The 24,945-nt window shown below is 39.1% G+C and overlaps 1 protein-coding gene across 2 annotated transcripts in view; it reads right to left on the bottom strand.

The window, feature by feature from the left end:
* ESR1 (estrogen receptor 1) overlaps positions 1 to 24,945 on the bottom strand; it is a 175,992-nt gene that overhangs the window by 117,093 nt on the left and 33,954 nt on the right. For both annotated transcript variants that reach the window (XM_054822184.1, XM_054822185.1), the window contains one exon: positions 3,331 to 3,835. In XM_054822184.1, coding sequence (XP_054678159.1) covers positions 3,331 to 3,835 — 505 coding nt within the window. The remainder of the gene's footprint in view (positions 1 to 3,330; positions 3,836 to 24,945) is intronic.

A 24,945-nucleotide genomic window follows, 5' to 3' on the forward strand; every position in this document is an offset into this window, starting at 1 on the left:
TAAAATACATGGTACATTTGAAGAGAATTAAAAACATAACTAGTGCTATGCCTTCTCCCTCTTACTGGAAGTTACTGACACTGTAAGATAAGGCAAAGGTATTTTAGTTTGGCTCCCTATAAAAAAAGCCACAAGGTCAGACATAAAAGGGGCCAAGTCAGAGACAGCACAATTTGAATTAATTAAGCCCTTTCTCTTTTCTAAAATTCTGATGTCCCATGATTTAGAAACTCCAGAAAGGAGGAGATTGGTGTATTTTTGTATACTTCACAAAATCATTCTTTTCTCTATGTATCGTTACATTCTTCAGCTAGATATAGAAGTCTGTCATTACCCTGCAACAGGAGACAAAGCCTTTTGGAAAAGGAAACACAATCTGAAAGAAATAAAATATAACTTCAGAATTAATCCACATGTAGCTATATATGTGGCTATAGTCAGCACGATTTTGAATAGCTATTAACAAAACCAAATTACATTAGATGCCTTCTTTATCACATATGGTAAGTTTTGAGGTTTGCAACTGACGATTTTTAACATTTTATCTGTGTATTAACAGAATATAATTTCAGTTCCAACCTACAATGATTAGTTATTGTCCTAGCCACTTGTATCACAGAATGCAATATTTGTATCTCAAATCCATAGTATAATAGGATGATGCAATGCAAATATTTCAATCTTACGAGCAAAACACAATTCTGTTACACAGAAAGGTAAATAAGAATTGCAGAGGAGTCTTTCTGGGTCTTAGGCTACATTACTTATAAGAGAGGCAGGCACCCATATCATAAACTGATCATGATCCATTTTAAATTTTGTTAGGGTTTTTGGTTTGAGAATTTTTGCCTTTACCACTCCTACTGGTAGGTTGTTCCAGAAACTCACCATTTTGGTAGTTAGACATCTTCCAGTCTCCAGCATCAATTTATTCATTGCCAGATTACACTGCCCCACGCTCTCTTTTCTCCCATAACCCAGTTGAAACCAATGAGATTAGCCAAATGAATAAAGCAAATTGGAAATTCATGCATTACAATATTATTTTTAAAGCTTGTTCTTAAACCCCGTGATTAGATAGTAATTATTTCCCAGACACTGAATACCTATTCAAATTATTTTCACAGACTATTGGTGATTGGATTTGTGCCAAGACAGAAGAATAAAGACCTAATATTTAATGTTGTGAAGATGATAACTTTGTAAATACAATCTTGCAAAAATGTGAAGGAAAAAAAAAGCAATGCTTTTATCAATTTAATTTCAACAGTACTATGCCTGTTAACAAAAGAAATTCGTAGCAAGCACTTTGATACACATTTCTTACTACCACATAAAACGCGCTTTACAGAATTATGGCTTGAAGGGGCCATTAAATCATTTGTATAACACTGTATGCAGATAAACCACCTGTGTATCCAAGATCATAAATTCACCTAATTACTGCTGCATTGAGCCCCATCAATTGCATAGGCCTAAAACACATCTCCAAGGGAGACACCCATCGTTGATCAGAAATGTCAGGAAATGGGGAATCCAGCACTGGCCTTACAAGTTTCTTCTGGTAGTTAAACTAAAAAAGTACGTTAATTTTATTTTTTAATGTATCACCTCAATTCACTGATTAAACATAAAAAGTCATTATTTCCACAGTTCAACTTCTGTTTCCAGGTGATTCTTGGTTTTGATTCCTCCTGAAGTAAAATACCCCGACTACAGGACATTTTCTGCCTGTGTATTTCAACTTCACAAACTCACTATTCCACTGTTTACATATCTAAGGTGACTTACACACTTTTCACCATACGTTTGCACTGGACATTCATAAAAAAAAAAAAAAGCCCTCCTCCCCCCTAAAAAAAACCCAAAAACCACTTTAATCTAGCACAAAGTGCAGTTTCACTCCCAAGTCACTGGTAATCACTCAAGATCTTTATGCTCTGACACGTATTCAATCTTCCTAGAGGTTTTGCATTTGGCTGAACTAAAATGCATTTTGTTTGAACCAATTCAGTTACCAGATCACTGTATTCGACAGTCTGACATAACCGTTATCTATCATTTCACCAGTCTTTATTCCATCTGCTCCCCAAAACTGATTAATCATTTGCAAAAAGTACAATCACAGCTTCTGGGTTTTTGGACCAGATTCTGCTACCAGATTCTTACTCAGGCTGAGTGAGACTGTCTTTAAGAACATACGTTGCTGTTCCCAGCAACATGTTATATTGTGCAAATAATTCTGGCAGAGTCTGGCCCTCGACAGGGAAAGAATAACTTGCTTTTATTTTTTTCAGAGTCATCTCATTTCTAGCAAACTCACCTGTATCTCCCAAATAAACAGATACAGACAGAGTTTAGGAAAAAAAAATACATCTAAACGTTCACTTTGATTCACTGAAGCCAGGTATAATAAGCTGATGCAAAACTATGCTATTAACACTGCACAAACATTAACAGTGTGGCTATTGGTGTGTTTGACTATTTTCCTGGAAGCTCCAATTCTATCAATTTCTACCACTTCAGAAATTACGTAAATGTTTTCACAACTGACAATAAATATTTAAACCAAGGAAAATTTTCCACCCCTCCCCAGATACTTTTATCCTATTGCAGACAAAAAAAACCCAACACCCTTCTATTGAGGGATAAAAATACAAAAGCCCCCAAAATCTTATCTTTTGAAATGCAGCATGCCAGATTTATGGTTAGCATGTATCACCCTCCAGTGAAAAATGCAGGTTAATATGCACACAGCTCTTAGGATAGCTCACGAAGTTGATTACTGACTGAAACGCTGTCACTGAGTCAGCTCTAACAGTTCGATTAGGAAGGATATTGTGCTTCTGAACTACTTCCCAAATAAGCCACTTCTCACACTGTAAAGGAAGCCAGAGGAGAAAAATACTCTTCCTACCAGCTAAGAGCTGAGCAAACAACCACTCACACCGAGAAATGTGTGATAGTGGAAGTCTTTTCAGTATAATTCAGACACTAATTCTAATATATATTACAACAGGGAGGCCGTTTGCCATTCTTTAATCAATTATGATTTCATGTTTTCCCAGGAAACAGTTATACTCATTATCCAATTTGTTTCTCCTTTATGTACAGTTTTCAAAACTTACAGCTTACAGTCACGGTGAGCTGTGAATTACAGTTTTGTTTTATTCTACTGTATTTTTGATGGTCTAGATATTGTGGATGATTGAATTAAATCACATGGCCCTTTACGCCAAAAGAAAAGATTAGGGCATACAGATTTTCACATTCTAATTTTCTCAGTTCATCTGCTTAAAGAAGAAAGGAAAAAAAAGCTGTAGCATTTACCTGTAGAAGGCTGGAGGAGCAGCTTCCCTCATCCCAAAGCTGCCCTGTTCATTTTCAAGGTAGTAGGGTACCTGCTGGCTGTGATGATGGATGAAGGGTGAGAGCTGGGGCGCCGTTTGCAAGAACACCACTGGGCTTGGTGGGACGTTGTTCAGTGAGTGAAATCCTGCCAGACTGCTGGACCCAAAAGATTCAGAAGTAGGGGCATAACTGAGAGTAGTAGAGCTGTACACTGGAGCCGTAGTACCAAAATCATAAGTGGCCCCTTCTGGGTAGTTAAAAACTCCTGCCTTGTTGCTCTCCACGTACATGTCGCTGAGCGATCTTTCCAGGGGAATCTTCAGCTGAGGTCTGCTCAGTGTCTCCAGCTCAGCGCCTTGAATCTGGTGCAGCAGGGTAACTCCAGAGGTTTTGGTGTGAAGGGTCATGGTCAGTGCTAATGGCAGTGAGCAAGGAACATATCTGCTTTTACAGTCAACAGCGAGATCGGTAGCTGGCAGTCCACCTAAAAAAAATACCAGAACCTATTCTGAGGCTCAGCAGAAATCATAATAAAGCAGCACTACACAGGTATTCCTCTGCTCTCGGCAAGGAGGAGGATACACACAAACGCAGAGTGAGCACTGAAAATGCACATTCTCTCTTTCTGTCTCTCCCTCCCTCCCTCTCCTTAACTTGTAGGAACTCCTCATCTGCGCTAATATGCATTGCAAGGTGCTGGCCGCCAGCCAGGAACTCTTGCCTTGTGCCGACGTTGGTTTAAACATCACTTCAGGAACAATTAGTTTTGGAGGTATACCAAATAATTGTCCCGCTAAATGTTACTTCATTCTTGCTAGTCATTTAATTTTTCACTTCAGGGTAGCCAGTGCTCCGCAGCGACTAACGGGAAAGAACACTTAAATCCAACCAGGAAGAGTAGTCCAGTGGTCGGGCAGATTACTGCCTTTTATTTCCTCAGCAGGCTCCAATCTATCTCTGCTTATCTCTCCTCCTGTTTGATTCATTTTCGTGTTTGCTAGAAATATGTAATCTGTACATTGTAATGACCCTGGGTAGGACTGTGCTGTAACTGAGATATGGCAAAGCAGAATGTGTGTGTGTGTGTCTGTGTGCAAACGCGTGCGTGTCTGTGTGTGTGTGCGCGCACGCGCGTGTGTGTGTAACGAGCCTCAGCCAATAAAACTAGCTAACAAAATTAAAGGGTGTATGATATCAATGCAGAAGAAAAGGTTAACAATATACTTTCATCAGTAATAGCAACGTGAAGTTACTGGAGTGTAATAGTAACATTAAAAAGTGAGGAAAAACTTTAGATTAGCCTAGAAATTTCTGTCTGCTTCCTTTTAGGCTGCAAAATGATGAAACAAAGCATCATTCAGACTTTACCACGGGAAGATTCTAAGTTAGGAAAAAAATATTTGATTGCCTGACACATGAATTGAATACAGGAAATTCTTTTCCTAGTCCTGTGAACAAAAGCTCAGCAAACTTGAATTTTGAAATCGGACCAGAAAATCAAGTAATCTAAAATAATCAAATGGGATCGGCTTTACAAGAAACTGAAATGCCTCTCAAAGTTATATTTAGGGGAGGAAAAAAAAAAAAAGGAAAGAGAGAGAACATAATGAAAAGGTGTAGCATGCATGCTTCATCTTGCAATCTCATTCCATATAATTCTAACTTTGCACAAACCAGTTCTCCTGAACCAGCTAAATGAAAACCTCCAGAAACTGCTTCAAGCTCTCTAGCTTTATTTCTGTGGTCTGTGGTTCAGTCAGTGAAATAGGTTAATGCCAACCCTAAATGCATTAATATACGGGCTCCAGCCAGCATGCTTTCAATACTAGGAAAGTCTATGCTATACTTAAACAACTCCACAGTTACTCGGCTCAACCTTCAAAGAACCCAAGAAACCGAAAAACTGAATATGCTGGTCACTAATAGCGTCAAGAAAAGTTTACTAAAATGTTTTATTTTAGTAATAATTCTGTGGTTTCAGAACTTCTACTGAAATAGCCACAGTTATTTATATTTGCAAGATTATTCTGAAGCAACATACATTTGCACCTCTGGAGGCACACAGTCTAAGACAGCAGCACACACATAAATATGTACTTGATAGATTTCCTCACCCACCCAGCCACCCTCCCTACCCTGTTCAAATTTCAGATTGTAGACTTTGATCAAAGAGATAAGCTTGTTTAAATAACACTGGACTAAACATGTTCCCAGTTAAAAAAATAATAATCAGACAATCATACCCAGCAGTTCAGAAAGTCTTCGAAGAGTTATTCTGAAAATATGCCAGACAGTGTGAGAGAAAAAAAAGAGAGTGTGTGCACGTTTGCATAGAGTGGGCGAACGTGCATCTGCAGAGCCTCACAAACCAGCGCGCAAGCATAGCTCTCAGCAGCCAGTCTGCTGGGCTACTCGGACTGAAATGAATGGCAGTTACGAGTTTAAGGTCAGTCACTCTTATAGATTTCATGTCATGCTTTGGTCATACGTAGAAAAAAGCATTATCTCCTATTAAGCTGCATATTCTGAGAATTAATGGGAATCTGCCTGCCATAAGAAGTACCCACTTCTATAGTGTGCTACAAAATGGACTTTTAATTTTTATTTAAAGCATTCTCCAACATGTATGCTATTTCAGAATTACTATATTGACATGCAAGAAAATGCTCCAGCATAATAGCTATGCAGAAGATGGAAGATATAAGTGTACACACAGAGAGTTGACTTCTGAGTGCGTCCTGTGCAACTCAGTGCTCCTTACATGCAGTTTTTAAAAACCTCATTAATTATTTTGGGAAGGTTGTATGTTTTCAGGGAGACAACTATTTCAAAGTTCCACCGTATGCAAACACACTGCAAGGTTAAGTAAAAGCACCATCACTTCTGCTCCATGCCATTTAAACCAGGGACCCCATGAGCAGCTTTCCACCTGCCAGTGTGGAAAGTTACAGTCCTGCCCCCTGCAAGGGCTCAGCAATAGAAAGGTGCAGTATCCCTGCAGCACACAGCGTGGTACGCATCTCGGAAGAAAAAAACGTGAGTAACACCAACAAGATCTTAGGGGCTGGCTGGGAATCCCTGTGATAGCATCCTGTAATGTTTGGCTGGCTTTTTCTGTGGAAGAAGAGCAAGAGGGCAAGAAAGGGCAAGGGTGAGGTGAGGGGTTAGTCAAGCCAAATCCCATGAAGTTGAATTTTTGATTTCTGTATACTGCATAAAATCAGGTTTTGGTTCTGCATACTATATGTGGGATTTTTAGATATAAAAAAGCTCTGAAATGCAATAGATTAGGGGGGGGGGGGTATTTTTCTTGTCCTACATGGTGATGACTATCCTGCTTGCTCCAAATTAACACATGCTGCTAATTGACCCTGCTTTAGAGATGGCATTAGATGCATCTGCTTGTCGGCTTGCCCCCCCAGAAAAATGAGACCTAAGTTTCTAAAACCTGGTCTTTGTGCTGAAAGGCCAAGACTTACTCCACCACCCAGTTTAATCACTCTGATCTATTAGATGTCAGGTTTTACATGTTATGAACACAATATGGAAATATGTACAGCATATAGCAATAATATTTGCTGCTTTTTACCAGTGGACACAAAGTCTATGCAAAAACTTGGTTTTGCTAAATCCCACTTGACGTATGCCTTTAAAAATATGCAGATCTCATACAGAAGGGCTTGCCTCATTCACTGTGTATTTTTTTAAAAAAAAACACATGTAGTAACGACAGAGAGTAAATAAAAACATGAATTGGCTCCATTTCCAGCTCTAGGCAGAAGTGTCCAAAAAATACTTAGTCAATGGGAAATCTACCTTTTCAGATCCGGTAATTTCTCCACTAATGTGTATTCAACTGCAACCAAGGTGCCCTAGGTATTTTTCTCACCTCATTGAAGGCCTAATATTGTTTTGGAGTTACCAAGCACATACTATAGGAGAAAGTTGTGTATCCCAGTCTTCCTCAAACACCCATAAAAAATAGAGGGAAACTGTTTCAACAGAATCTGAGTATTTGTTAAATTTCTATCAGGTATAGATTGGGTTTTTGCTATATTTCTGAAGTTTGGGAACATACAAATAAAATCATTGCTCACTTTGATCCATCCAGATTTATGCATACACAGTATGTATGCATATCTTAAAATGGGAGGGGGGGAGGCAGGGAAGGAAGGAAAGTGAGAATAGCAATTAATGAATACTGAAGAAACAGGAGGGGCAGTCCACTGTGACTGAGGAGCACTACAGACACGTTGGCAAGGAAGGTCAAAGCAGAAATTGCTTCTTCATACATAGTGATTTTTAGTGAAACTGAGTCAAGAGATGAGTTTCTGAAACAGGGAAGATTCAGACACCATCCTTCACATGGAAATGAGAAATTAATTGATTAAATGAATGGAAGTGACTGGTTAAATCACGTGTTCCCCTTTTTACAATGTCAACCTTTCCATTTTCCTTTTCTAGATATGACAGAGTTCCAGTGCCCAACTCAGGTTTTCCAGAGTGAAGAGTTTACTCTAAATTACACTAATAAAATACCAAATGTGGCAACATTAAAACTAAGTCACATTTCTGTCGCTCTGTGGTTAAATTAGCATCATTTACAGCTGAATAATATTTAAACAGGTTTCTAAAGGCAAATTTTGCTTATTTCAATTCATTGATGAACGGTTTGCTTCCAGTTTTTACATTTCTTTTTTCGTTGTCTTTTTTTCTTTTTTGTTGACAAACAACTAAAAGGATCAGATTAAACTAGCAGAGTCACGCATAGCGCAGTTTGGCTCAGCTGAACCATCAGTCCAACACCCTTACCAGCTACAAACAGGAGGGTACTGAATCAAATTCAGGATTCTTGCCATAGCAGACAACATGAACATGTTTTCACTTTAAAACTAGAACATAGCTTTTTTAAAAAAAAAAAAAAGAAAAAGAAAAAAGTAGTGTCCATCCACTGATTGCAAATAATGTGGCACCAGGAAAATGGACTCAGGAACAGAAAAAGGATAACAAAAACTGTAGAAAATATTACTTTAACTTATCTAAATAACCAAAAGGTTTGGGGATTTCCAGTGCCATCAGCAATTTTCAATTAACTAAAAGTCCTGAAAACAAGTCAGGGAATGGTAACAAAATAAGTTCAGTTCATAGGGACGAAAAAAGAAATAGAAAAGGAGGGAGAAACAGCCTGAACAGATTCTTGATTCTGGACAAGATAAAATAGCAGTTTGAGGGAAAAGGAGATGAAAGACACTACACACAGACTATTCAAATTATAGGAATCTTTAAAGATAGCAAAACTCCTAATCCTATGACAGGCTTTTTTCAGCACTAGTTTTAGTAAGTATTCCAACAAAAAGTGGTAAACTCAGAACAGAGAACATATACTATAAATTTTCCATAAACCTGCTGACAGTGAGAGACCATAAACTTCATCGCTTTGGTTCCACAGCTATAAAGATAGAAGCTTTTTTTAGCTGCTGCAATTAAAGAAGAATCTATTGCACATAGCAGGAGGAACATTATGTTTTTCCAAGATTCCACTGTAACATTACAGAGAAATTATGTTGTGTTTAGTCCAGTGAGGAAACTCCTCAAGATAGACAGCTGGAGAACAGCACCATCTACCCCACTGCTTTATAAATCTTCTCTGGGGGGGAAAAAAAAAAAAAAAAAAAATTAAAGCCCTTGATACCACTAGACAAAGCAAGAGGTATGCTTAAAAATTCCTTGGGCTCTTAGTAGAGATAAGTGCCTCACCCTGTTACTGGGAGTTTATTTTTTTTTTAAGTTGATATGAAGATGTATACCTTTTTTCCCCTCCCACCCCCAAATAACTTATCAAAATCAGCCATGGCACCAAAAGGCTAGACCAAAGCTTTTTAATTCTAAATTTATGGTTTAGGTTGGTTTTACTGTTAAAAGGCGAGCTTCTGCTTTCATATGTCAAATGTAAGTAGAGAATTTGAGAACATTTGCTCAAAATAGTTCTTACTTCAAACAGGGAACTGTGGAATACAATTATTTCACACGTATGTTTATTAATTTACAACATTTAAATAACCCTTCAATTTTGCCTATACTTTGTGTGAAAATATCTTTTACATATTTTGAAATTATCTGTGTAATCAAGAGAAATATTAGGCTGGGATGTCAGCATAGCTTTTTGGTAAAGTATTCTGATGCTTTTAATTTTAAGACTTTGTTTACAGCTATTTATGATACTATCAGATTTTAGCCATTCAGGTGGAAATTTTACAGGTCAGCGATGAGCTCAGAATAATTTGGAAGTATCTGAGCCAATTGGAAAGAATTTTTTTGGGTGTTTTTCCCTCCTTAAAGGTTTCTAGAATCCTTTTTCTGAAACAAGAAACCCTTTTTGCCATAGCAAATGAGGGGTTTGGAGCAGGAATTTTGAATCTGGCAGGGAGCTGAAACTGTGTGTTCTAAAAGCTCTCTCCTGACCAAGCCTGCTCTCTCCCCTCTCGGATCCCAGTCCTGACCAGCCTGGGCACAACACTTCCCAGCAGAGCGAATGACGTGCTACCGTCCAGGCTGGTAGACATACAGGAGGTTTTCCCCTTTCATTACTCTTCTAGGGCAGAGTAAGAGTCTGGGCTTAAATGGAGATTATTGTGTCAGTTATAATACTGAATTTCAGTCCCCAGATGTACAGACTGAATTTCCTGACACCAAACCGGGGCACCATCTGCCTTATCAATTTGGCATTGGAAAACAACACGTAGAAATGTACCCTTTCCTAAAGGAGTACAAGACATGCTGTAACATAACTAGCTTGTATGTTTCTTCCGTTTTTTGTACCTAAGAAAGATGGGAGAGGGTAAGACTAAATAGTTGTGCCCAACTCATACAGAATAAATTACTTACTACATACATAAAATGGGCCAAAATACCTGAGTACTCTGGACAAACTCAAAAGATATTAGCAAATACTGATGTTTCAAAGAGTTAGCAGATGTTTTCATGGAGGCAGAAAAACAGAAGAAAAAAGACATTTCTCTGCTTTTCTACACAAAATGTTAACCACTTGTGAACAAAGGTGTTCACTGGTAGAAAAGCAACAATATTGTCATTTAACATTAAGCAACATTCCCTGCTTAATCACAAACACGACATCTTAATAGACCACATCTCATGGATCTAGCTTCACCTAAAAACAAGAATGAGCTCTGAAATGCAAAACTGGACTTTAGTATCCCACGTTCACATTAATTTGTTGTGTTTACATCAAGGACAAATTGAATGGAGCAACTGATCACCACGAGTTAGTGTTCTGAAAACGGCCTGGCAAGAAAACTTCGAAAGTCTTCAGATGGAAGACAGCTTTGTATCTATTGATACTGGCTTAAGGGTGACACATCTTAACAATGGTCAAATATTACCATCTCCAGGCTCCCCAAAATAGTCAAAAATGAGCCACATGCTTAATCTCATTTATGTGGTGATATTTACAAAACTGACAAGTTGTTTATGAGATTCAAGGAATGGAAGCTGAGAACAACATTTCAACATTGCCCAACCAGGTAAGACATCTGTTGTACAACTTATTTCTAGTTGCCAGAGGATAGTTTGAGGAAACACATTCTGAAACAAGCTCCTAGGAGTAGAATATCTTGGAGGAGAGATGTGGAAATGGTGTGTGTACAGGGAGAGATTTGTATCTGAATGAACTCTTAGGAAACCCTAAAAAAAGACTACTTATAAAAGTATGCCTGCTTCCCCAACCTGACAGTATAAGCTTTGCACAAGAACTGATCCTTTAGGCATGGGTTAAGAGTGTGTCTTAACTACAAGACAGCATGAAGAAGCCTCTCAGATACCATTATAAATTTGTAACTGTAATACCTATATTCCACATTTGTAAATTCTTTACCTAGTTTAACCTTGAAGTACCCTGGGATGATTTCAGGCTAACTGGCACACCCCCCAGTATGCCATCCATATAGAAGAGTAAATCTTTAAACTGATGAAATACCATTAGTATAACATATAGTATAACACAGTTCTTCAGATCACTTAAAAGATAGGTTGAATTCTGTTGAACTACGCAGACCAATCTGAACCTTAGTAATACAGGAATCGGGGCGGGGGGGGGGGGAATCTTCCAGGTATCAGGATTAATCAAAAAAAAAATCACCCTTTTGACATGGAAGAATGGCAGAGCATGTGGAACACACATAAACATTTTTCTTCTCCCTGCCTTTGCCCTCACCCCTTGCCCCAGGGTCTTCCATTGTTTCAGCAGGTTTGCTTAGTGGATGTCAGCTCCATTTGCTAATCAGTCATATTTCATAATTAATTGGCCTCACTCACAGTATTATTTCTCAAGACTCATTTTCCTGCCAAATGCTTGACTGTGTACTGACCAACAAGAGCCTCTCAGACTTCAGGTTTAAACATGTGCATGCAAGTGCTCTTGTGCAAGTGCACCCATGGGCATGCAAAATATGCGTGATGACATTCTCCTCAGGTAAACTCTCTCAATGCTCTCTCAAACACCGCACTATAAGACTACGTTTTTCATATCTCTTGCTGTAGTTTCAAGTTACACTGCAGCTGCTACCTAAAATAGGTCCAGCTCTATTTTTTTTTCAAAAGACACGTTTGCTAACAGATGAAGAACTAAAGAGAAACACAAGTGCTTGGCCATTTTATAATCTCCACACCTAAAGAAGAGGCCTCAAATTAGGCTTATCAATGCGAGATATCCTGTTGCCCTTACTCCCTTTTGGGTGTCCCACTACAAGAAGCAAGTCCAGAGGCCCCAAGTTGGTCAGGATATATAAGGACAGCCTCAGGTAGCATGGCCTGCTCAAATTGTATGGAAAAAAGGCTCAGGGAGACCTTATTGCTATTTACAACCATCTGATCAGAGAATACAGAAAATATAGAGCTAGACTCTTCTTGGAGATGTGCAGTGACAGTCCAACAGGCAACAGGACACAAGTTGAACTATGGAAAATTCCAATTAGATATCAAGTATAAATTTTTACCATGAGAATGGTCAAATACTGGAAGAAGCTGTCCAGAGATGCTGGTAGCCCCTTGTCCTTTGAGGATGAGACTCAACTCTGAGTTTAAGACTCAACTGGAGAAGTTCCCGAGCAACCTGATCTAAAAATACATTCTTTGAGCAAGGGTTTGGACTAGATGACATCTTGACATCCCTTCCAATTTATTCTATAATTCTATGCATCTAATACACAGATATGCAATTAAATACTCAGAAGATATTAATTATTTTGATGACAGTCTATTTCTCCATTCTCCACAGATGCCTGATTTCAAGATCCCATTTCATGGTTTCAACCCTTCTGCTGCTCTTTCAGCAAGACATCTACCTCTTTTAATTGGTCTGCTACTTTCCGTAAATTAGGAATTAAGGAAGCTCCATGGGCAAATTCACCCTTCCCCTCAATTAATCTAATCACTGGCCTGATCAATGTATTAGTCTCAGTTCCCTATCATAATCTGAGTTAGTAAGGAAAAAAAAAATCTATTGGCCTCATTGTACCTTCTCAGAATTTCTGTAAACTGCTCCAATCCTTATGCAAAATAATTTTGCTGCCCATTGCCCCAGTAGTCAATGGCACACATATATTTGAACACCCACCAAGATTGAGGTGGTAAGTAGTCAACCATCTTTTGTGGTTTCCATGAAACAAAACTAGCTGCCTCTTTTCATGGAGACTCATTCTGAAGTGTCATTCTGTGGGTCGTGTTTCCTCTGTCAATGTTTTCCCATATATACATATGATGCAGGGACATGAACAGTAAAGTGACCAGAGTGTCCAAGTGTTTAGAAGGTAGAGTCTAACCCCAAACCAGAAGACAGTGTAGAATCAATCTTACGGCACGACCTAGCTGCTTCACTGTATTTCCCTCCAGTAATGGTTTGGTTTTAACACCTCACACATTCATAGAATCATAGAATCATAGAATGGTTTGGGTTGGAAGGGACCTCAAAGATCATCTAGTTCCAACACCCCTGCCATGGGCAGGGACACCCTCCACTAGACCACATCGCCCAAAGCCTCATCCAACCTGGTCTTAAACACTGCCAGGGAGGGGGCCTCCACGACCTCTCTGGGTAACCTGTTCCAGTGCCTCATCACTCTAACAGCAAAGAATTTCTTTCTAACTTCTAGTCTAAATCGACCCTCCTTCAGCTTAAACCCATTAACCCTTGTCCTGTCACTACACTCCCTCATAAACAGTCCCTCACCAGCTTTCCTGTAGGCCCCTTCAGGTACTGGTAAGCTGCAATTAGATCTCCCCGGAGCCTTCTTTTCTCCAGGCTGAACGACCCCAACTCTCTCAGCCTGTCCTCATAGGAGAGGTGCTCCAGCCCTCTGATCAGCTTCGTGGCCCTCCTCTGGACTCTCTCCAACAGCTCCATGTCTCTCCTGTACTGGGCCCTGCCAGAGCTGGATACAGTACCCCAGGTGGGGTCTCACAAGAGCGGAGTAGAGGGGCAGGATCACCTCCCTCGACCTGCTGGTCACACCTCTTTTGATGCAGCCCAGGACATGGTTGGCTTTCTGGGCTGCAAGCACACACTGCTGGCTCATGTTGAGCTTCTCATCAATCAATACCCCCAAGTCCTTCTCCTCAGGGCTGCTTTCAATCCATTCCTCGCCCAGCCTATAGTCCTGCTTGGGATTGCTCCGACCCACGTGCAGGACCTTGCACTTGGCTTTGTTGAACTTCATGCAGTTCGCACGGGCCCACCTCTCCAGCCTGTCAAGGTCCCCCTGGATGGTATCCCTTCCCTCCAGCGTGTCAATCACACCACACAGCTTGGTGTCATCTGCAAACTTGCTGAGAGTGCACTTGATCCCACTGTCCATGTCGCCAACAAAGATGTTGAACAGTGCCAGTCCCAGTACCGACCCCTGAGGAACACCACTCGTCACCGTTCTCCACTTGGACATTGAGCCGTTGACGACCATCCAGCCAATTCTTTATCCACCGAGTGGTCCATCCATCGAATCCATGTCCCTCCAATTTAGAGACAAGGATGTCGTGCAGGACAGTGTCAAATGCCTTGCACAAGTCCAGGTAGATGACGTCAGCTGCCCTTCCCTTATCCACCGACGCTGTAACCCCATCGTAAAAGGCCACCGAGTTTGTCAGGCACAATTTGCCCTTAGTGAAGCCATGTTGGCTGTCACCAGTCACCTCCTTATCTTCCATGTGCCTGAGCGTAGTCTCCAGGAGGGTCTGCTCCATAATCTTGCCAGGCACATAGGTTAGACTGACTGGCCTGTAGTTCCCTGGGTCTTTCTTTTTTCCCTTTTTAAAAATGGGGGTTATGTTCCTCCTTTTCCAGTCAGTGGGAACTTCACCAGACTGCCAGGACTTCTCAAATATGATGGAGAGTGGCCTGGCTACTTCATCCGCCAGTTCCCTCAAGACCCATGGATGCATCTCATCAGGTCCCATGGACTTGTGCACCTTCAGGTTCCTTAGATATTCTCGAACCTGATCTTCTCCTACAGTGGGCGGTTCTGCATTCTCCCAGTCCCTGCCTTTGCCTTCTGTGACCTGGGCAGTGTGACTCAAGCATTTGCCAGTGAAGACTGAGGCAAAGAAGTCATTGAGTACCTCAGCCTTCTCCATATCCTGGGTAACCAGGTTGCCTGTTTCATTCAAGAGGGGACCCACACATTTCCTTCACATTTCACATTTCCTTCCTAGAAGCTGATCCTCCAATTGAAAGGTCCATGTGGTGAGGCTAACCCTATCACCTCCAGACTACTGATAGCAGAAGTCCCTCATTTTCTGGGCACGTTCAGAGAACTGGATTTGCTTTAGTTATTCCACTAATCGTTGTCAATCAATCTTCTCTGCTATTGCAAGCATAGCTACATGTACCTGTGAATAACCTGCAGCCAGCACATCAAGTCCTCTTGTGTACTTTAGCTTCTCTCTGTCCAATTAGAGATTATCACAGAACCATTGGACTGTTGCCAGAGCCACACAAGGAAGGTGTGTCAATTTACCTCTGGGCCTATTCTCACAAACCTCCAGTCCAAAAGGAAAAGTCCACAAGGGGTATCAGTTGTTGAAATAATCAGTGTTGACATACATTTTTTTGTGTTCCCTTCTTGATATCAAGAACTGGCTTGTTATTGCCACCACCAGTCCAGCAACAACTACAGACGCATCTGAGTGGCTCGTTGCTGCCATTGGTCATCCACCTGGCACATACTCTAAAAAAGCATGGTCAGATAGCAAATGTTCATTAAAAATTATCATGTCCAGCAGGGAAGATACTAGCTGCAGTCACCCTGTGCAGACCCCAAATGAAACAGCAAATTCAATACTCTAGATGGAAAAAGTATGGTAGATGTTGTAGGGAAAGATGTCATCAGTTAATAATTCATCAGGCCTTTGTAACTGGGAGCCCTGTCTTCTGTTCTGGTGTACTTTTTAAAATTCTCAATCACCAATTAACAAATTATTTCCTTAATTCTAACAAAACTTCAGCCCTTCTAGAAAAGAAGTCTCAGTAAGAGGTTCCCTCAGAAGATATGGTTCCGGTTAAGTAGCAGAAATGTACCATCTATATATTTAAAAATGCATTTTGGAGTTAATTACCAGCTTCTTCCATAACAGTTACAGTGAAGACATGCAGGACCAGGAAGACCTTGAAATTAATCCTTATAAGACATTTTCTGATATTTTTACATTTTTTTTATTTGGAAAAAAGTGATAGGGATTGTATTAAATATATAGTCCTAAATAGGGTTGTGCTGTATCTTCTATGATAATATAAATTGGTCACTATCTTCAGTGGAACTGATCATGATGAGCTAAGTTAAAAATGAATTTAAGTGCTTTGCTGGATCAGGGCCTAAGGCTCTGATCCTCACACACACATCATCTCCAACCACAGAGAAGTCCAAAATTAACAGCCACAGAGGTTATATCTCATTCTTTGGGAATAACTTTCCAAAGCTTTGGAATAAGTTTCCAAAAGTCTGTTTCTGTGATATAACGTATACTCCTTCCTCCAGAGGAGAAGCCCAATTTTAAAACTGACTTAGAAGCCTACAAGCATGGCCAATGGAATCTGAACCAAAAAGCAATGTGAAACACTTAGTTCTATAGTGATTGTTACTTGTACTCAGGAGCACCTAAGATCACCATCAGAAATTAGGTTCTTGTTCTAAGTACAATGTATACTTAGAACAAAGAATGTTTACTTAATATGTCAGATTTAAATATCCAGGCTTACACCAGTGACTGAAAACAGCACCCTTAAAGAAAGAGTTTCTCCATTTCTTCACAAAATTCAAATAGACCTGATAAGGTATCTCCTGCTTCCATCATGAGGTTGTATTGTTTAATAAAACTGGTCTGTTTTCTAAACTCTAAGTATAAAATCTTTTGATCAAGCTGTCAAACAATTCAACAACTTCAAATACAAGAAACCTACACAGAACTAAAGATTTAGCACTAACAGCAATTGTTCAAAAAATCAGGGAATTACAAAGCAGGCGATCGCAAAGGACACTCACAAACTAGCCATAACGTAACTGAAGCACCAACATATGTTACAGCTGTTGAAGACTTCAGTTCTTGCCAGAACAATCATGAGCAACAACAAAATCATACAACTTCAGTGTTGTCTAACCAGCATCAAACAGAAAATGGTGTCACAATCATCTGCAGGACACTCTGTCTAAAAGAGATGAGAAATAAAACCCACCCCCCAAAAAAAAGGAAAAGCAGGGTAGGAAAAAAAAAACACCTAGGCTTCTAGTTGGTGAAAGCTTTCAAAGTCACTTTTATGCTTCTGTAGAAAGACAAAAATGCATTGTCATCTGTTAAGCGGAACAAATAGGACCTTAGTGATTCAGTAACAGTTGCAGTCTCTTGGCAGATATTAGCTTGTTTAAGGCAGGAAAGATCAAAGGAAGTAACTGGATGCCAACAGAAAAAAAAAAAAAAAAAAAAAGGTCAAAGTTATTTATTTTTTCAGCATTCCCCTATCTTTATTTGTTCTTCTACCATTTTCATTGTTTTGTGCAACAAGATGGAGGTCTTCCTGAAACAGCGCAGTCAATAATTTAATGCAATGGTTCTTTTGCAATACAGGCTCTCCTATAAGTTCAGAAGCCCATCAGAGCAATAGGTTTCCTATTCCTAAGTGTGTGTGAAATACACGGTTCCACAAACTCCTTTAGCACAACAGTCTACAAGCCACAGAAGTTATTATCTATTAGTAATGAACTGGGGGGGGGGGGGAACAACAAACAAAAAAAACCCCCAAACAACCAGAAAGAATGAACAGCAATCTTTGACATTAGAGATGTCTAAGAATATTGATATTTTATTTGATTTGAAACTATAGGAAAATCAGAGTTAACATTAACTAGTTGCCATTTTCCCAAGGAAGTGAAGTTACAGCTGGAAAATCTTTAAAAGCTGCAAACACTGCTATGACAAACTTCTTACACGTGTGGTAAATTCATTTAAATGTTTTAAGTTGGGGGGGGGGGTTCCCCTGGAGAAATATCAAGAAATTTAAGTTCTTATTGTGTAACTAAGGGATAGGGTTATTCCTAATAATTCTTAAATGAGATCTTGCCATGATCAAAACCTCAGCAACGCATCACTTGTGCAAGGTAACAGAGAAAAAGGGCAGATCTGTACTATACAAAGACAACTGATGCATAGACTCCCAAGCCATCTTTACATGTCTCAGCTCTGGAGTGTGAAGAAAGACTGCTGTTAACGTGGTGCCATGCTCTGGATGATTAGCCCCTGTCTCACAGATGGCGTCACACTAATAGGCTTATATTGTTTTGTATACCAAGTTACTGTCTCTGCACTCTGCAATATATGAATGGATTCAGGCAGTAATATTGCACAACTCTTTCTACCACACTTCTATGAATAGGATAGGTATGATTAGAAAGGCCTCTTGTCAGGAAATAAAAATGCTTGCTAGTGTAGACTCTCCACTGTACGGATTCTCATCCCCTGAGTACAAATAGCCCTGGCTTCATTAGAGCTATATGGACTGGTGACACATTACAGCCCAGAACCAATGTGGTGACATGGCGAATGGCACCAGGAAGGCTGGAAGCCCTACAAGGACGTCAGCATGCAGAGCCAGCGTCAGCCACCCTCACCAGAGGTGGCTGAGCAATGAAGAAGTGACAATGAAGATGCTGCAAGCACCTTCCTCAGGGAAGTACTGCCTTTAGTAAGCTACAGGTAGATGGAACTCCAGGCTGCTTCTATTCTAATGAAAATATGACATACCTCCAGACTCTCTGCAATTGTACTATTAATTGTTGCAATATTCCCTGGGATAAGCTTGGCATGTGCCAAACAGCACTACCCAAAACTATTCCTGAGCTTCTTTGAGACATTAAAAAATTACAGAACCATTCCTATTATTTAATTTGCATTCATCCACTAGTTCGTGGAAACTATTAGCACAGATGGAAGTTATTCCAGGACAATTGGTCCAGCTGCCTGGGAATAATCTTGGGTGTATTTGCTTTATGTTTATAGCTAAATCCCCTGGCTTTTAAGTTTGATCCAAAATATTGGTTTGCAATCTGCATGTTAGGTGCCAAAGTTCAAGAGCAATACAGACTGTTAAAGCCTGGGCATGCCTCACTCCCAGCAGCTTCAGCATGACTTGAGCATGCACAGTGAGTTGCTGGGTACTTCTGACCTGAAATGGTCAAGGGAGCATTCGCAAAGCACAGAGAAAACACATCCCCATTTCAGTGTTTGGGGAATTCAACTTCCTGAAAGCTAGCCTGGAAAGCCAATCTTTCATGCTTGTCAGGGTTTTAAAAATAATAGTTTTGCAATACAGCTCAAGTGATTTAGCAGTGAACTGTTGACAAAAATGGTGGTATCCCTTCTCCTGCCTTTGCATTCCTGCCTGTTTCCATGCTTCCAGTCTGGAGACTGACATTAGCAAAAGGCTTTGGCTGTTTCCTGAAAGGTAAGTATCGTGCTGGTGCAGCTCTTGAGCCGGCTCAGGAGAAGCTGCAGGAGTGAAGAGGGAGACCACCTTGTTCAGCAACAGCTAGCCCTTAGATTAATTCCAAAGTGCACTCAAAGAGAACAAGCCAGAGCAGAAAGGATGCAAACTGCCAAAGGGACATTTATCCACCACACATTCACATTGGTCATGATGAAACTGAGTAAAATACACCATGGATTACATACACCTATTACATGGCTTATTTCTTTTCTACTATTTATTTTCTATTATTGTCCTTAACAAGTAGCTTTGTTTTATCTAACGATTCAATATTTGCAAAAGAAAAAATGGTCTCTGCTTAAGATTAAGAAGTATTTTGCTTTTCACAAGTTATTATAAGGATGTTCAGTTCATTTTTCCCACATTTCTATACAAAATACAAGCAGCAAGAGAAACAAATTTTAAAAGGAACTTCTACATATTTGTAATTAGCCAATGTTGGCAAAGAATAATATAGGTAATTACTACTAAAATTATTTGACTCAATTCCACAGTGACACTGAATCCTGATTTTTTTTTTACTAGAAGAGAAATATTTATCTAGAACATATACTATTCAACTTTAAAAAGTGAAATAAAATATACTGTTAATTTCAAAAACTAAAAATTAAATGTTGAGTGACAGAAAGATCAAATGTTGTTCATCCATAATATTAAGAATAGTAAGACTTTTTTCTTCAGAGTTAAAGCTAGGTTTACGTAGGAGTTAAATTGCACTGTTCGAGGCAAGGTACTACAGCTGATAGATCAACACTTTGCTCCAATATAGCAGCAATGCCTGTATATCTACATTTCTGTTTTTCAGGGAAAGACTGAATACCAGTAGGTCAAATTACAAGAATATATCATACTATCATTGAAAGCCTGCATCTGCTACTGAAGCAGAAAAATACTTGTCCTTGCTTTCCACCATCATATGGTCACTGATCAGTAACCAAAAGAGCTCCAAAGCTGTAGTATGAACTCCAGTCTGCAAAATCTGCACTACCCAGAAAGCTCGTGCATAACAACCATGACTACTCACTGAGGACCACTTTTATACTTTCACCAGCAGTTCCTGCAATATATTTTAGTATTCCAAATAACAGAACGAGTATTACATAGCATTCTACCTAAATAACAGCTCATGCACTAAAATGTACCCCAACAAAAATCCCCGTATTTCAGTCTTCAGATAGAAAAATCCGCTAGAACGTCTTTTCTTACGTAGTCTGGGTCCTAACACATAGGATACATCAATAAATCATTTGGAAGCAGATGTAAAAGTTACTCTTTCCATGCAAAATTTCATCCTACAATATTCACAGTTCTAGTTCAGATGAAAATTAATTTGTATTCTTTTATAAATGTTTCGGTGAATCATTTTTGAGAGACTGATCCACTGAATGTCTGTGTGTGGTTCTGAAATATATTTACCAAGACAAGGATTTTAGGGTAAGTACGTGGAATTTACTTGCACACGTGTTTTTCTTGAGCTTATACCATAAATCAGTTTATCGGTTTTAGAAATGAGACATGAGTTAAATTCATTCATATTATGTAACTTGACTACACTTAACAATATTACAGCAGTTTCAGTCCAGTGTAGATGCTATGTGTGTGCTCAGAGACTGCAATAGTTGTCTGGTTGTACTTTGGGCAATACACAAAAATGGTTGTCTCTCAGTCTACAATATATGTTGAACACTGATGACTTGTAAAGATATCTCCAACTTCACTGTGTGGCACCCATGCTCCAAAAGTTTCCTGCATATAATTTTACCAGTGGAAATTCTTGTTTCATGGCTTCAGATGCAGCTTATTTTCCCAAGCAGTTCAACACACTCTTCCCCATGTAGTATTCTTAACTTGCTGTTCATTGTTCGTAATCAAATAACAGAAAACATACTTTTATGTGAAAAATGAAAGCACTACTAAAAAAATCTACATCTGCTCTTTGACAAAACAGAAATGTATGCTGAATGCAGATGACTACTTATTTTATCTGAGGTATCCAAACTGCATAAAACCACCCTCGATAAAACTGAATGGACTTTATCTGAACTTAAGAAGTATCTGACAAATTTGCATGATGAGTATGACTGTGCCCTCACTTAAATCAATGAATAAATAATCCCTGTAAAATCAATAAGATTATCCATTAATAAATTTTCAAAAACACTATGTTAAAATAATACGAGCCTTATTATTAAAAGAAAAAAAAAATCCACTGCTAGGTAGTATTACTTTACCCTATTTCTGCTTTGAAATGTTGATTCTGAGGAAATACAAGAGCAAATGCTGTTACAGAGCCTCACTGACAGAATTAGCAGTTGATTTTGTGACAAGAATCTTTGACTGATTGCTTACATTCTAAGAATATAAGCCAAAAAAAACCATGAAAGATACTGTAGCAGCAATGTCTGAACTCCAGAAAAGTTGAATTATTTTTATTTTTTCAAGTCCTCAGTTTTTCTGCTTTGAAGGAATAAACCGTCATTTATTTTAATCTCCCACACACTGTCAGTAATGGCTAGGGATATGTTATAACATCTCTATCCAAGAACGTCTGACTTCTTTCGCTCTCATGGATGTAAGTTCATGAAAGAAAACAGAATAACCTTACCATTTTACACACATTCTAGATAAACTTGTTCATTTTACAGAGCAGCGACAAAATTTATCCATTTGCACTTCATGGTCTCTTCCTTTAATAGATATAGCAACGTTAAAATCATATTTGGCAAAGATAAAACCGGCTTTTTATCAAAAGGCATCATATTTCAAGAAAAGATTTAGAGGCAAGAACTACCTGACCCTACAGTATTTTATTTATTTCTACCTAAATATATTGAAAAACATCAACAACATCAACATGGAGTTGAGTGCTTAAAAAAATTTATAGCTACAAATATGGTAATAAATAAAACCAGGCATGAAGCTTTCTAACATACTATTTGTTTCAGCCTTTCTAAAAATCCCCAAATGGGCTGATCTTGCAATAAGGTTTGCAGGTCAATACATCTGGCCTACAAAAGACAGATATGAGGGCATGAGATCCAAGCAGTTGAGCCATTTTCTTCATACTTTAGATAAGTTACATAATACCTTCATGTGACCATCTTCCTTTCTCCTAAGCCAGAGCAGCTCCATTAACACATCCTTCCTGATTGAAACTACAGCACGACCAACTTGAAGCGTGAAGTATTTTCTCAAGTAAAGTTTCATAGGCTCACATTGCTTAAAATCATAACTCAGAAGCAATCAGAAGAGAACAGTGTGAACAATCCCAGTGTGAAACTTTAGATACTATAATCTCATCTCAGAGGTGGAAGCACATGTAGCATCACAGAAACCAGCCTTCAGAAGACGAGGCTACTGCCTTCAAGGTAGAAATGGAAGGAATACTAATTTTGATCAAAATTGAGGTCTGATCATCTCCCAGAAGCTGAAGACTTGCAAACACTACTGAAGTTATTATCTCTCCAAATGAACAGAAAGATGCCTATCTGCAGCTAAAAGGCTAGCAATGTTTGTCACTGCATCATCTCATTCATTTTCCAGAATCTTTGATTTCCACTTAAATTCCTTTTTTAATTCTAGCTACATACTCAGATCTTGCTCCATTTACAGTCTGTCACTAGGTAATTATATATTATGTCAACAGAAAAATTAATTAATTTAATAACCCACATTTTAAGGGAAACCACAAGAAATCAGCATTTTTAGATATAAAGAGTCACAAAACATCACAAAACAACTTTTGTATGTATAACACATTGAGAACACTTTGAAAATGTTAAAATGTTGTTCAATAGTCTTACATTTCCATATCTAAGTGTTTACAAACTCTTACTTTTATTTTCTTCAAAATTCAGCATCAGCATATAACATGAAAGATGGACTTCTGAATCTATGAATTTTTTGGCTTTGATACATCAGTGTCTTCTACCAACAAGAAATCTGAAGAAAAAAGTGAGCAGAGCCAGCCTGCATGGGTGGCTTCATCCTGATTGCTTAGAGGAATAGTTGAGCCAATCTGCATTACCTTTGTTTTACTGACTTCCAAATATTCCTGCAAAAACTTCAGAATTGTGTCCTTCCCTGGGTATAATACCAGGTCAAGTTAGTAGTACTTGCTTTTGGGACTACAGAAGTTCCTTCAGACCCATCAAAAAATACCATACAATCCATATAGTTAACAATCTGCTATATGTAACACTTAACAGTCCTTTTGAACACAATTCAGTAGTGTAAATATAGCCATTTCATGTCATTTGCATCGCTCTAGGATACCCAAGGCCCTACATGAGGCTGGCATATATAGCCAAGTAGTTAGAGGAGACCTATGATCTCTGGAGCAGCTACATGTGGGCAACTGGCCATTACATTTCATGGGCCGTTGTACTATTATTGATATGCATATATATACATACATGTATAGTGTGTGTGTATGTACGTACATATATATATATAGTATATGTATGTGTGTATCAGTAGTAGCACAATGACTATCTATATACATACATGTGTGTATATCTCTGAGAAGTCTTCTTTGGAAGACAAAAGCTATAACCTTGCTACTTGTGCCCTTTTTATACTTACAAACAAACAGCAAAAGACAGTCAGAATAATATGCCAGTATAGCTTACCCATAAACAGAGGCAAAAGTGTTATTTATTATGGAATCATGGAATTATAGAAGGGTTTGGGTTGGGAGGGACCTCAAAGATCATCCAGTTCCAACACCCCTGCTGCGGGCAGGGACACCCTCCACTAGACCACATCGCCCAAAGCCTTATCCAGCCTGGCCTTGAACACTACCAGGGATGGGGCCTCCACAACCTCTCTGGGCAACCTGTTCCAGTGCCTCACCACCCTCACAGTAAAGAATTTCTTCCTTATATCTAATCTAAATCTCCCCTCCTTCAGCTTAAACCCATTACCCCTTGTGCTATCACTACACTCCCTCATAAACAGTCCCTGTCCAGCTTTCCTGTAGGCCCCTTCAGGTACTGGAAGGCTGCTATAAGGTCTCCCTGGAACCTTCTTTTCTCCAGGCTGAACAATCCCAACTCTCCCAGCCTGTCCTCATAGGAGAGGTGCTCCAGCCCTCTGATCAGCTTCGTGGCCCTCCTCTGGACTCTCTCCAACAGCTTAAGAATCTCTCTGCCAGCATGATAAAAGGGGGGTTTTTTATGTTTTGTTACATATATCTTTCATGTTTGTACTTTCAGGTGAAGTGTGTTCAGAAGCTGACAGAGGCAATGTAGATTGTGTTTCCAGTTGGCATTAAGGTCTTTCCTCCAGTATATGCTTTATTACCACTTCCTATATGGAACTCCAAATAAATTTCAAATACATTATTTGTATTTAACTTCTATCCCATATCAATTAAAGACAGCTTTTATAAACATGAATTGATCATAGTACCTATCCACCTTTAAAAAATAAAAAAGGATAGTAACACAAGTATTTTAAAAAATGCTTTGGTTTCTGAAATAGATATATCCATTATTAGCTTTCCAGATGGATTTTGTTTTCTTCTTGTATTTTACTTTTTAAAAAAGCAAATT

Source organism: Grus americana, chromosome 3 (genome assembly GCF_028858705.1).
Source record: "Grus americana isolate bGruAme1 chromosome 3, bGruAme1.mat, whole genome shotgun sequence".
Taxonomy (NCBI): domain Eukaryota; kingdom Metazoa; phylum Chordata; class Aves; order Gruiformes; family Gruidae; genus Grus; species Grus americana.